Source organism: Cyrtonyx montezumae, unplaced genomic scaffold (genome assembly GCF_038088225.1).
Source record: "Cyrtonyx montezumae isolate F1298 unplaced genomic scaffold, pur_monq_1.0 scaffold_13, whole genome shotgun sequence".
NCBI classification, from domain to species: Eukaryota; Metazoa; Chordata; class Aves; order Galliformes; family Odontophoridae; genus Cyrtonyx; species Cyrtonyx montezumae.
Genome location: NW_027071859.1, coordinates 2,563,521 through 2,577,049, shown reverse-complemented (window position 1 = coordinate 2,577,049; position 13,529 = coordinate 2,563,521). Strand labels below are relative to the sequence as shown.

The window sequence follows — 13,529 nt, the reverse complement described above, 5'->3', positions numbered from 1 at the left end:
GAGAAGTCCATGACAAAGGCAGGCACTGAAGACCTCCCTGTATCAGCTACAAAGACTGGATGCTCAACTCCAGGTTGGGTGCCAAATGCCTCTGGAAACATCTGTCCCACTCTACTAAGTCAGGGAATCCAAAAATAAATTTCATGATTGCACCAAACGCTCCGTGATCCGCATGTTGGGACTCTGACAACCTTGGCGTGAGATTTAGCTGATCAAACACAGCTGACTGACGTGTGAACATCTGTGCCTAAGTTAGTCTTTCCCTGGTGGGAAATAGGTACTTTGAGGTCACGCTTGTCTCAAGTTAGAAGGTAGAAATAGGTCAGCTACCAGAAGTGTGTGCTGAAGCACATCTGTATGAATGACTACCAGAGATGAGCTTTGGAACAACTTTGGGGTTAGGGTTTTTTTGTTCTCAGGGGTGTGTACTCGAGTGCCATCATGAATGGTGACACTGGACCCTGGATCTTTGGAGATCATGCCTCAGATGAACAATTAGGAGTGATGCAAGATGTGCAGCACCTTCTATTGGGAATACCTGCAGTGAGATTTATGTGACTAAAAGTGAATATCGGTATCTATGCTAAAGCTCTCCAGTAAATAGATAGAAGCTAGCACTTGAAGAACATACCCTGTATCAAATTAGAAAGCAAATTAATCATACGATGAATTGAAAAGGCCAGGTTGGATTGCAGTTCTGGAGATCTCCTGCTGAAAGCAGGGCTTCAGATTACATTATTCTGTACCTTTTCTCTCCTGGTTTTGAATATTTCCAATCACTGAGATTCCACAACTTAGTTCTAAGCAATTTAATTCAATACTTAATAATTAACTTATTTTAGTTTATTTGTTAATCCCCCCAAAATACTAATTTCTCCCTATTGACTACAATTGCACATGAGAAGATATCCCAATAGAGATGATGAGGTGAGACAAGTCTTCTCCACAGCAAGACTAGGTTTGCTCTGTACAGACCAGGCAAAGACAAGGGGGATGGAAAATTTTGATGGGAGAAGTGGTTTTGTGTTGGAGGCAGCACGAAGCATAATGGACCACAGGCAATGGTCTCTATTGCAAACACTATTCCCCACCTTTTCAAAGTTAATGTTGTTCCCTTCTTTCATTTTACAAGAACTGTACCAGAAAAATATGTTTTGTTTTCATACAAAAGTACTCGTGCATTTGACCTAATTGGACTCAGATACCAATACATGCATTACTCCCAGGCAACTTGTTTGCTGACACCAGTCAACAACTACCTCCTCAGATGTTAATAGTTTTACATGCAGAAGTTGAAAATGATACTTGTAGTTATAGATTTTCAGCATCTCTGAGAAGAATAAGAAGTTAGCAACCAACTCTGGTTTGACAGCTTCTGGAAACTTTTCTAAAGTCAGAAAATTTTCAGTGAAAATATGATGTATTTAAGCAGTCAGTCAGAATGAACTGGCATACATTATAACCTGACTTGTATCCAAAACATCCATCCTTCGCTTCACCATGAACGAGAAAGTGTAAAAATTTAAGCCACAACTTGTAAACTTTTATTGAAGAGCTTCAAAAATTTTATTTGAATTACTCTAGTTCTGTCCCTTAAATAAATGCTTAAGGAGTAAATCCATTGCAGAAGTGCAATTAAGTGCAAAATCGGGTTTTGCTTTTCAGTGAAACTCCATTAGAACACTTGACAAGTTTGTTTTCACATCAATGTAGAAAGAAGATAAAAATCAAACCCTTTGAAACTGTCATCAGGTGGAATTACCACTCTCCAGACAGCTCTATCTTGATACCGGTCAGCCTCAACTAACAACACAGAGAACATAGTCAGTGAAGCACTTCAGCATTTAGCCACTGGAAAGAAACAAATTGCTTTCTTCAAGAAAACAAAATTTTATGTGATAAAAAGTCAGCATTTATTTAACACGTTCAGCAATAAACCAACTGAAAGTTGAATGTTTTCACATAATATCAAAAAAGAAGAAGAAAACATGAACTGTCATTAAGACGGATACTTCCAGAGATGGTGTATGTTATTTTGTAGACCCAAAAATGCAAAAGTGGTTGGATGATACTAGAAAATTATATAAAATTATAGGATATGCCCATTCTGTTGGTATCTGAGATTGTGATCATGACTGACTGCTGATAGTATATGAAGAGAAACAGTCCAGAGCAAAAAGAAACTATGGAGAATTTATGCATCAGCTATGCACATAGGTAGGAAAAGAAATTTGGCTCAAAAACGACTGTTGGGTTGTCTGAAAAAAATAAGTCTGCAAATACTTTAAATGATTTCCAAATATCTTCTCGTACTGAAAAGGGAAAACTGATACGGATTATGAATGCAACTTATAACACTATGCATATGAGCACATACTTCCAAATGATATATGGAATAGACATTTTAAATTATAACATCAAATTCCAGGTAAAACTACCGATCTGGTCATGGAAACACTCTACAGAATGTGATTTATCACATTTCATAGTCAAGTAGATACAACATTTTGAACTGGAACCAAATAACGGTGTATTTAGAAGTGGGCTGTGATGTACCTCCATATATGTTCATGTTTAATCTCAGTGAATAGAAGTCTCTTGCATTAATGCACAGTAAAAAATAAGTGTGGGGAAAGTGGTTTGCACGTAACATTGTGAAATATATTCTTTTCACTTCTACAACAAAATGTTGATGAACATACAGGGGAGAAAGTGGGAATATTGGAAACTAGAATGGAGTGGATACTCTGCACTCACCTCAGATTTGCTCTATTCTGTTTTGCTATTACTTATGTCAGGAAGGATGTAGAAACCCCTAGAGTTCATGGCAATTACATCTAATTGTTTTTCTGCAACCTAAAATCAAATCTTTCTGTGCAATATCTTCATCTCTTTCCTCCCTCAGAGGCAAAGAGTGGGTGCTGAAGACTATTGGCTTTTTCTACTTAAATCCAGCCCACAGCTCTGTAGATATGGGCAGTGCTGCCTTTCCTATGTGGTTCGACAATTGACCAGAGAGCTTTGCATGATGGAAAAGGATAGTAACTGAAGCTGAATTGGCAGAGACAGCTCTGGAAAACCTCAGTGGAGGGACCAGCCTGCATACCTTGACAGGCTTCTGTGTGCAGGTGCAAGGAGCAGCGGGAGCCTCTCCTGGGTCTGCCAAGACTGAGAGATGCTCCTATGCAGAGTGAAGGCAAAAAGAAGTGTCCCAGGAGAGGGACACTTGGCATCTGAACCTCCTGCTCTCTCTTCAGCTTCACCTCCTCCAGACAGTAGAGATGCAACCCAAGGGGGAGGAGGGACAAGAAGGAGGTGGAGAGAATGCATTTTTTTAATTTTCTATTTGGAGGATAAGAAGGGAGGAAGAACAAGTGGAAGGATGTTAAAACAAAGGCTGGTGGAGGAGAAGTGTAGCAGTTGCTGGTAGGGTGAAGAAAGTGACCAAATTTTCTCAAGAATTTTGTCCCCAGATGATGAATGCAGTCAATTTTGTGTCTAGCGAAGGCAGTGTTTCAATCAGTTGTCATGAAAAGAATTCCAGATTTTTAATATTCTTTTTATTACTTTTGTATAAAATTCTGGTATTTTAAAATACATTCACGTATTTCTTTTATCTGCATCTGCAATCATATTTAAGCTGTCTCTGATTTATAAGTGATCTGTCCAAACAGATGTCAACATCTCCCATCTTCTCAAATGTTTCCTTATTCACATTGGGGAAACTTCTGAATCCCTCGATCTAACAGTAAGGTTTAGACTTGGCAATGTGTATACTTCATGGAGAAGCCTTTACTGCACTGGCTGAAGTGTAGGATTTTTAACTCGTTTGTCGGTTTGTTTTAAGAGCTGGTTGGAAAAATGACCTTTCCCTTCATCTAACTTAGGCACTAGAGGGCATCCCCGCCTTACAGGCTGCGCAAAGCTATGCCCAGTTCCACTGTTGCAATGCTGTGTTCAGCATCTCAGTCTACCTTTCCACTCAGTGTGCTGATCTACTTGGATGACAACATAAAGAACAGAACTGGTTTGTCAAGCTATTTGTACTTTGGGCCCAGAATTCCTTGCCAAGGCGAATAAAGATGCAACTTGATCAAAACAGCAGCAACACTAAATAGCCAGCAGCCACCCTGAACCAAAAGAAAAGCAAATTTTTAGAAAGGAAAACATAAGAAACAACAACAAATAAACAAAAAAGTGAGAACAGAACGGTTTTCATCAAGCCTGGATCTTCAGATGACTACCACAGCCTAGAAATCTATCCTTGATAATCTTTGCTCTCCCCAAATGGTGATTTTAGTTTATTTTAGACAAAGAGAAGTCTTACTCTTGTCGGAGGCTTTTGAGAAGACTTCAGACAATGTACATAATAACCATACAACTAGCTTTCCTTCTTCTTAGCTCAAATACTCAAGAGGTCAGGCACATTCTTACCCTGCAGAGATACTAATGGCCTCAATCCAGCGAGGACTATGAGGATCTTACTAGTTTCAGTAAAAATAAACTTAAAATAATCTACCATAATCAAGAATGACACAATCCTGAATCTATATGAGAAGTCCACACTTTCCACCTGAGATCTGGGGATTCGTTAAGACTGAAAAATCATGATGCCTATTTCTGCATTAACATCAGACGCTAAAATCCAATCCTGTTTATTCCATGACCTCCAAAACCTGTAGTAAGCCTGTGCATTTCCATTACCGCCTCATCCAGCCACAAGCTGTAGTAACTTGAAAGTCACATCTGCATGTAGAAAGTGAGGATATCTTATTCCACATAGAAATCAACGATTCTGCAAATTTTGACCAAAGGTTATTTACGAAGAAAATTTGCTTCAAATTGATTTCTTTTAGAATGTGAACATATATGGTAGTACCTTTCCCAAAATTTATACTTGGTTACATTCATGCTTAGCGTATCGTAGCAAGTTGGACAGTGTCAAAATGAACTCAGTCTCCTCCGTACAAACCTTCAGAACTTTGAATCTCACAGTAGAACAATACAAGAATAGAAGCAATAGCACAGGCTTGAGAGCAGGTTTGCTAATGGCTATGAACAAAGGTCAGGGAAGCAAACTTATTTTCATCCCTGGGAAAAAAGTAGTTTAATTGTGATTTACAGTAAAATTACGTTGCCATCACTTCCAGGCCAGCAATTGAAAGGTTTCCCCCTTCTCCACTTCTTGTAATGAATGAGTAACTGGCCATATAACTATATTCTTCCCTGCTAAGGCCCAAGACTCATTAAGGACTATAAGGAACAGCTCTTACTCCCCTGTAGTGGTACCTTTTGTAAGACTGCAGCTTAATTAGGACTTTATTACAGAAAAGTGTGATATCGACGTATCTTAATTTCAGAACTGTAGTTTTATGCGCTCAGTGGCCCATGGAGATCTCAGTCTCTTCTCTTAGATTCTGAAACAAAATCTCCCTAGATGTGGATTCACCTTTTTTTCTTTTTTTCCTATCTGATGGAGTCTTCATTCTTGGAGATATTAAAAACCTTGACTATACAAGGTCCTAAGCAACCTCTGCAGGTTGACGCTGCTTTGAACAGAAGGGCTGAATTAGAAGATCACCAGAGGTCCCTTGCAACCTCAACCTCTCTGTAGTTCTGTGATTCTGTGGTAATACATGTTGAGACCCCATTCTACTTCCCTAGATATGTATGGACTTTTCAGGTTATAATCCTGGAAGGTGTTGACCTTTAGGATGAGCAGAGTGCTCTCAACATCAAGGAAGAGGGATCTGAAATTCCCAGAGCTGCTCCTTGCAGCCAGACAACAAACTGAGTACTTAGTGGATTCACCCGGAATAGAAGAGATTCAGGTAAAGTTTCCTCTCTTTGCCTGAGGGGTTTGAACCTGCCTCTCCCAGCTGAATGTTGGAAGAACCCGTCAGTATTTGGTGAATGGTATTTAAACTACGAATAAAAGCCAAGAAAGTATCTCCTGGGTCTGTCTACAATTTATCTGGGAAAAAAAAAAAAGATTTTTTTTCAAGTATGTATGGGAGGAAAAGGGTTGTCTAAATAATATGCTTCTTATGGGAGTAAAAATATCACGTTTTTGGATCAGCTCCAGGAAATTCACAAGAAGGATAAACAAACCTACTTGGAGAGCTGTTATAAGACATTCATCTCTCTCACAAGAGCATTTGGATCATCGATTAGTAAGTCAGATCCCAGTACAAAAAGCACAGATCAATGCTGAGGAAACTTCATCACCAAACAACTTGCTGGGAGCCAAGACATCTCAGAACAAACTTCCTTGTTGCCACTGGTTCTGTCTGTGGCTTTGGGCAAGTCAGTTCTCCTCTTTGTACAGAATTCAGATTATGATATTTCACACAGTCAGTGAAAAGTGTTTTAACACAAAACATTTAAATTATGGTTATACTATATTGCAGAATTATAAAGTCTACCTTCTACCAAGGAAGTCAAGAGTGTGACATTTGCTGCTTTTCTTCTTCCTGCAGGTAAATTCAGTCCCAGTCTGTCTAATTTTTCTCTCAGGCAGCGTCCTCCGTTCTTAGATTTCGCTCTGTCAGGAGAGAGAAACTCATATTTACTGTATTCTTTCTTAATCTACAAATTGATTATAGCCTATTGGCAAATGTGTGGGGTAATGCTAGCTCTGGTTATGTCAGTGGAAAATCTGTCACGGTTATGTTCTTACTCACAGTGTGTGAGCTTTTCAGGTTGCTCTTTTGAAAGTTAAATATTTTAATGCCTGTCACAGGGGCATCAGATCTTCAGACAGCTTTCAACCTAGTGGGACCCATGGCTCTGATTTGGGCACTGCACCTGGGATTGCAGGGATGGAATATAAATAATGGCAGCATTGTCAGTTATACCTGACCTAGCCACCTTGGGCTCTCGAAACAGTTGAAAGAAAAAAAAACAACTTGTGATAATAAACAGAAGTCCAGAATAAGGAATTTTTGCCAATTTCATCTACCTGGCTAAAAAAGGAAGCCGGATAACTACTCAAATGCAGAAATCAGTGTGGAACCCAGATTCAGCTATCCCCATATGACTTATATAGAGACCTGAGTACTCAAGAATGGAGTCTATGAAGGCCAGCACCTACTAAGAACAGGGATAAGACAATAGGAATTGTTAAAGCTAAAATTGCAGTCATCTTTGGCTAACTGTACCCCTATCCCAGATGCTTACATCACTTTGTTTTCATAAAAAGGTTGCTGGTGCATCCCACACCTGCATTTCTGCAGTACTGAGTACTGGAAGCATTTCAAGCTTATCCACTTATGCAGCAGACTTAGGTTCAATTTCTTGTTCAGCCTGAGGGAATTTGAACCTGTGCCTTTTAGATGAATACAGCAGGCAGCTGGAAGTGCATAACTATTAAAATGCTTATATATTGAGTAGAGAGGTGACTGGAACCTACATCTTTCCTATTCTGAATTAATGATCTGGTCATTAGATAATATAATCACCACTACAATTATGCCTTCACTTTTCCCAACAAATATTAACACAAAACAACACTGAGGGCTTCCTAGCTTAGAATAATCCATTATTGAATATTAAGGTAAAATGAGGGTGAATGTCCTCAAGTTGTGTGAGAGAAGGTTCAGGTTGGATATTAGGAAAAACCTATTCTCTAAACGTGTGGTATTGCATTGGAACAAACTGACCAGGAAGGTGGTGGAGGTGTACAAGAAACATGTAGGTGTGGTACCAAGGAATGTGGTTTAGTGGGCATCATTGGTGGTAGGTGGATGGTTGGACTAGGTGTTATTAGAGGTCTTTTCCAACCTTGATGATTCTATGAGTCTATGAGTTAATGATTCTATGATGAGTGTCTGCCTAGATGTTTTGAGATTTAGGGTCAAGTTCCTTCAGACTGAGGGAGGAACCAAATTTGGAATACCCCAGTTGTCATGGTTGGTTTTACTCATTAAGAGATACCACAGTTTTGAACATATAATATGTCAGAACGTGTGCTGAGTACAGCTTGCTGGGGAGATACTTCGATGATATTTACTAACAGAACATAAAACTAACTCTGCCAGGCCTTGGACAAGTCATAAACTGTATTTGTTTTCACTACATCTGTGCTTGTCGGCCGTGCAGTAATGGATTCTGTTCTGAGAGACCTGAACAGATCCATACATTACGCTCTTACCCTGTGAAACAGAATTGCTGTATCCAAACTGCCAGCTCAGAGCAGTCTCTGGCTAAATTGCCAATCATGCCCCAGGGTGATTTGGAAGAGTGATATTTGGTCTGGCTCAAATACTTATGGGGATCATTCTAGCATTTTAACAAAATGGAGAACTGAGTCACCAAGCTCAGCCTTGTGCCCTTGCATTCTCAATACCTTGCAATGCTACTGATGAAGTCTGTGATATGAGTATTTAAAGTGAATATTTCTGTGACACCTGGTTGATGGCGTCTTCAGGGTGAAAGCAAATAGCAGAGGAAATTTTTTTGCAGATGTAGATTCTGGATTTCAGTGCCAATGAAGGCAGTTCAGCGGGTTGTATGCCCATGAAAAAAAAATTTGCAATCTAGTCCTGACCCTGCAAGATGGCTTGAGACAGCTATTAGACTGCTATGTATCTTAGAATATTTCACGTCGGATAAAACGACTTTCAGTGTAAGTATGAGGATCAGTGTGGCCTTCAGTGACAGCAGTGAAATAGCCAATAACTTTCCAGCTAGTTTTGATCAAAGGGCATTCAAGTAGCTTATGCCATCTAAGTTGACGCCTCAGGGACGTTGCGACTCTCATATGCCTGGCTGAATTACAGTTGCCTCCTTGTTTTCCACTTGTATTATGAGGCAGAGTCTGCCACCTTCTTCCTTTCCAATACTACTCTCTGCAAATGTCTACTCTGGTCAGTGAAGGGTCAGAGGCAAAACTGTACCGAATTACTTGCATCTCCTCCAGCATCTCACAATGAAAAGAAAGTGAAAACAGCATATTCTGCTAATTGTAGACTTTCCATGCAAGAGAAAGTGAATAGAAGAATGAGGCATCCCTAAACCTCTATGACTTAGGTTTTTTTTGTTTTTGTTTTTATAGTCATTGCTGTTTTACACTTGGTAAAACAGCTTACTTTGAAATAGCTTTTTAAAGATGTCAGATGCACAATACTGATGAGATTTTCCACATACGCATTTTTTTTTCTATTATATAACACAGCAAGATAGACCTCTCTGTCTCTGATGGGCAACTGAACTGAGGGGGTAAAATAAAATGAAAATGTAAGCTTTCTGTGAAGAAAATAAATGAAATCTTAATTTCTCCTTATTTTCATTGAAATTTTCCCCCAAAATTGTCTTCAGTCCTAATCAGTCTCCTGCTTTCCCAAACTGCGACCACCTACCCAAGCAGGTTAAGAGAACAACACTTACTTGAGGAACATGAAATGACAGAAATGACAGCAATGCCTAGTAATTGTTATTCTTGCCTTCACCTTACCTTCTCAAAATACCTCCTAAGAGGGAAGCGTTGAGGCATTCTGGTGGGGAAAGGCGTCTCTTCACCTCTGCAATGGTCACTTTATACTTTGAGGTGGAGCTGAGTAGAGACAAGCGACCGGGTACAGAGCAGAACAGGTCGGTGGGGTTAACAACGCAGGTACCACCTGTAGTATAAATGAACTGTTAGAGTGAGGAAATCTTCCAATTCCATATTTTGACAGATTTCAGTCATGAAAAACAATTGCGTAGCGTTTTGTTGCTGTTGTTGTTTTTAATATTGCATCATTTGCTTTGGGAATGAGGAATGAATACCTATTTCAGTGCAGAAAAAGCAAACCATTAGATCTCTTAAATTTTACAGGCAAAATATGTCACTGTGGCTACATCATCAGATTTTATGCTCAACAAAAATTACATAATGTCATTGAAAGACTCGTTTGTCTAGCATGGTAACAACATACTATTGAACAAGATTCAGTTGTCACTCATGATTAAAAAATGCAATTGTTTAAAAAATAAGGACTTTGGTTCCAATGAGAAATGATCATTTTGACTCTCATAGAGGTGTTTAGGGTTGCAAAGATGCAAAGGGATTATAGGCTTGAATTAATTTGAAGCCAGACAGCTTTTTATGCCGTTTAACTCTCATATAGTCCTTTTAAAGTTGGGTCAAATCCTCAACTGTTGATTAATGATTGAAATCTATTGAGCTATATCTCTATATCTCAGATTAGTTCTGGAATTGTTTACCTTTTGAAAGTGGCAATTACTTGAACTAGGTCTAAAACAGCTGAATGTTCACCAAATCTTTCAGAGAAGACTGTGATCAATAACTCCTTGGGTAAAATGGATCTTTTAAGTCAGAGCTAATTTCTAAGAAAGCAAGAGAAGAAACTTTTTCTGGATCTGATCTGAGACGATAGAACAAAAATCTTAAAGGAGTAGAAGATATTTTATCACCAAGCACAAAACACTCTTCTGTGACCTGCCTTCTCTATCCTGACTACAAAAAATTCTGTGGAAGAAATAAATTTTACCACTGCATGCACAATTCTCCCCTGAGGGAAAGATGAGAAAAAAGAATCAGCTGCATGTGACAGTGATATAAAATACTACATCGCTCAGTGCACTACTGGAAGGAGTACAGATGGTTTCTGCAAAGATGATGATATAAAGACCTTCTTAAGACAGAATGAATGTGTGCTCATCATTCATCTTATAGGATAGTCACTGAGCTTTTAAAAATACCATTATAATTCCATTTTTTTTTTCAACGAGCACCTTGAACTCTTAGTGCTGTAAGAACTCACTTGGTTAGACTTAAAAAAATCAGTTCATTGTCCAAATTTTTTAAATAGAAGAGAGGGGAAGAGGAAGGGAAGGGAAGGGAAGGGAAGGGAAGGGAAGGGAAGGGAAGGGAAGGGAAGGGAAGGGAAGGGAAGGGAAGGGAAGGGAAGGGAAGGGAAGGGAAGGGAAGGGAAGGGAAGGGAAGGGAAGGGAAGGGAAGGGAAGGGAAGGGAAGGGAAGGGAAGGGAAGGGAAGGGAAGGGAAGGGAAGGGAAGAGGGGAAGAAGAGGGCGAGGAGAGGAGAGGAGAGGAGAGGAGAGGAGAGGAGAGGAGAGGAGAGGAGAGGAGAGGAGAGGAGAGGAGAGGAGAGGAGAGGAGAGGAGAGGAGAGGAGAGGAGAGGAGAGGAGAGGAGAGGAGAGGAGAATAAGAATCACTCAGTTTAGACCATATCCTAACAATTTTCTCCATTTTCCATCTGTAAAAATTCTTAAAATCAAGGTGATCATTTCAGTTCTAGCTTAAGCAGAGATAGAGGATTATAACACAAGAACTGATTTTTGGTAAAGGCAGACTATTGCTTGCTTGCATGTAGCAAACAGAATTTCTCTCCAAAAATTTCAGATCTTGATGGTCTATTTAAACATTTGCGCTGACAGCAAAACCAGAAAAGAACATCTCTTGGTATAAATCCCAGATGGGTGAGATCCTGACTCAGTACAGCAGGTTATTTTATGACTTTTGCAATTATACCACAGGATAGATATTTTCAGACAAAATATGGAGACAAATTGTGCATCAGCAAAAACATACAGGCATGAAGGGTGCCTGTGCACAGTTTTGCACAGCTGAAAATTACAATTTATGAATTCAGATGCTCAAATACAGAAATCTGGTATTACATGTCTGATAGATTTTTCTATTTTTTTTTCCCTTGTCTGAGGCATGGCTGCACAGAAACCTAAAAATATTTTCTATCAGCATTTTCAAACTCTGGTCTGCCAGGTACATTTGTGAAGAGTGTTAACGTTAAGTAGATTTGTTTGTTTGGCATCTCTTGCTGCACTGATGCACAAATATATATGTACACATGCTCACTTGTATGTGTCAAGAAAACAGTAGCAATGATTACATGTTTATTTACTTCAATAAGACTGCAAATTTTATAAATGAGCAAGTCTGTAATGGAATCAGTGTGATATTAACATTATCTCATTGCCAGGTTGAGTCACTATGTGTACCATTTATGCCAGATAAATAATTGTTCCTTTAATCCAAAAACATGTTACCATGCAGCTGCTTCTACCCTAACCAGAATTTACTGGAACACATCTCATTATTATTTAGTAGGTTATTTACAGCTTACGGTGTTTGAGAGTATTTTGTCTGCATGGTATGGTCTTAAAAAAGCAATTCCAGGTAAGTCAAGTATGGGTTAAACATAAGAGAAAACAAGTCTAAGCAATTTGCTTTCCAGAAACACTGGGAACAAGTTGTAAATTACAAGGAGGTAAAATCTGTTGTATATAATTATTTCAGTATATTAATTATTCATTGACATGACAACAGAGAGCAGCATGGTGCTTTCCAGACAAAGCTATGTCTTGACTATAAACTGCATGCAGTTTTAAAAGTAAGGCTCTCCTCCCACAGGCAGCACCATGGAGAAGAGATGGATAAAATCCTGGTCTTTACATCAGATGGTAAACAGAAAAAGGGGTGACTGTGAGTGATGATGCTAGGAAGTGAAAGGAAAGACGAGGTGCAACTGCACTTAAAGACAAAGGGCTATTCCTTTCAAATGCACACCACTGAGCCTCTTCCTTCCTCCATACTCCAATCGTATGTTAGAATGGAGGAACGATATTGTGAGCAAGTACAGCTCAATGAGGGGAGGACAAAGTATGTTCATGTTGCACTGAACACCACTGACAACAGCAAACTTTTCCTTCCCATCAACACAGTGCTGCTGTGGGTGCTGTTGGCAGGAACAGTCCTTGCTCAGTCACTCAGATGGTCTTGTGGCAACACCGTGTTAGAGATCTGGGATGCTAACAGCTACTAGCTGAAGAAATAAATGTCCTCAGAAATAAAACGTAAATAATGTATTTTAGGAAGCTGGCAGTTCAACCTGGAGATTCTTCTTGGCAGATTTTAACTTCGTTAGAGGTCTTTACAGACTATATTTTGGTGCTAGGATACATAGGAAGTTGTCAGTTCATCAGGAGAACAGCCCAGCACACAATCAAGACAAACAAATCTGCCTGGTAGTGTACATAAAGAAAGGAAAACTGTCCGTTGCTTCCTGAGTTTGCCTGCACAAGTGATCCTGATACAAGGCCAGGAGAAAGAATACTGGAACTGGTAGAACTGTCTAGTAGATCATCTCTACAATTTCCTGCTATGGGCATAATGTGAATTGAGCCTTTGAATGGTAAAATGACTCTTTATAGGACAATTGTTTATCCCTACAGTGATTATATCTCCATAGTGAATATATGGTCCCACATCATCTGTTGCCACAAGGTACTGCACTAGATACAGCTGGAGGTTATGCACTAGCAAGACACTATTTAGATGAAGGCATGATATGTTATATTACAACTGATAGATCTGGGAAATAAAAAGAAGGGAAACTTTCAGGCACACACCACTGTCTTCAAGGCTTTTATCCAGCTGTATTCAGTTACTTCCTCTTGACAGAATTTTACCCTCCGATCTGTCATGCTATTGTGGATTTCAACCAATACAGTTGCTTTGAAAGGAAAAGGATGGGAGAGGAAAAGTTA

At 39.3% G+C, this 13,529-nt stretch overlaps 1 protein-coding gene across 1 annotated transcript in view; it reads right to left on the bottom strand.

Annotated features, from left to right (window-relative positions):
* Window positions 1-13,529, bottom strand: part of TFAP2D (transcription factor AP-2 delta) — a 46,004-nt gene that overhangs the window by 20,889 nt on the left and 11,586 nt on the right. Inside the window, 2 exon segments of the mRNA XM_065730460.1 lie at window positions 6,426-6,544; window positions 9,455-9,620. Coding sequence (XP_065586532.1) covers window positions 6,426-6,544; window positions 9,455-9,620 — 285 coding nt within the window.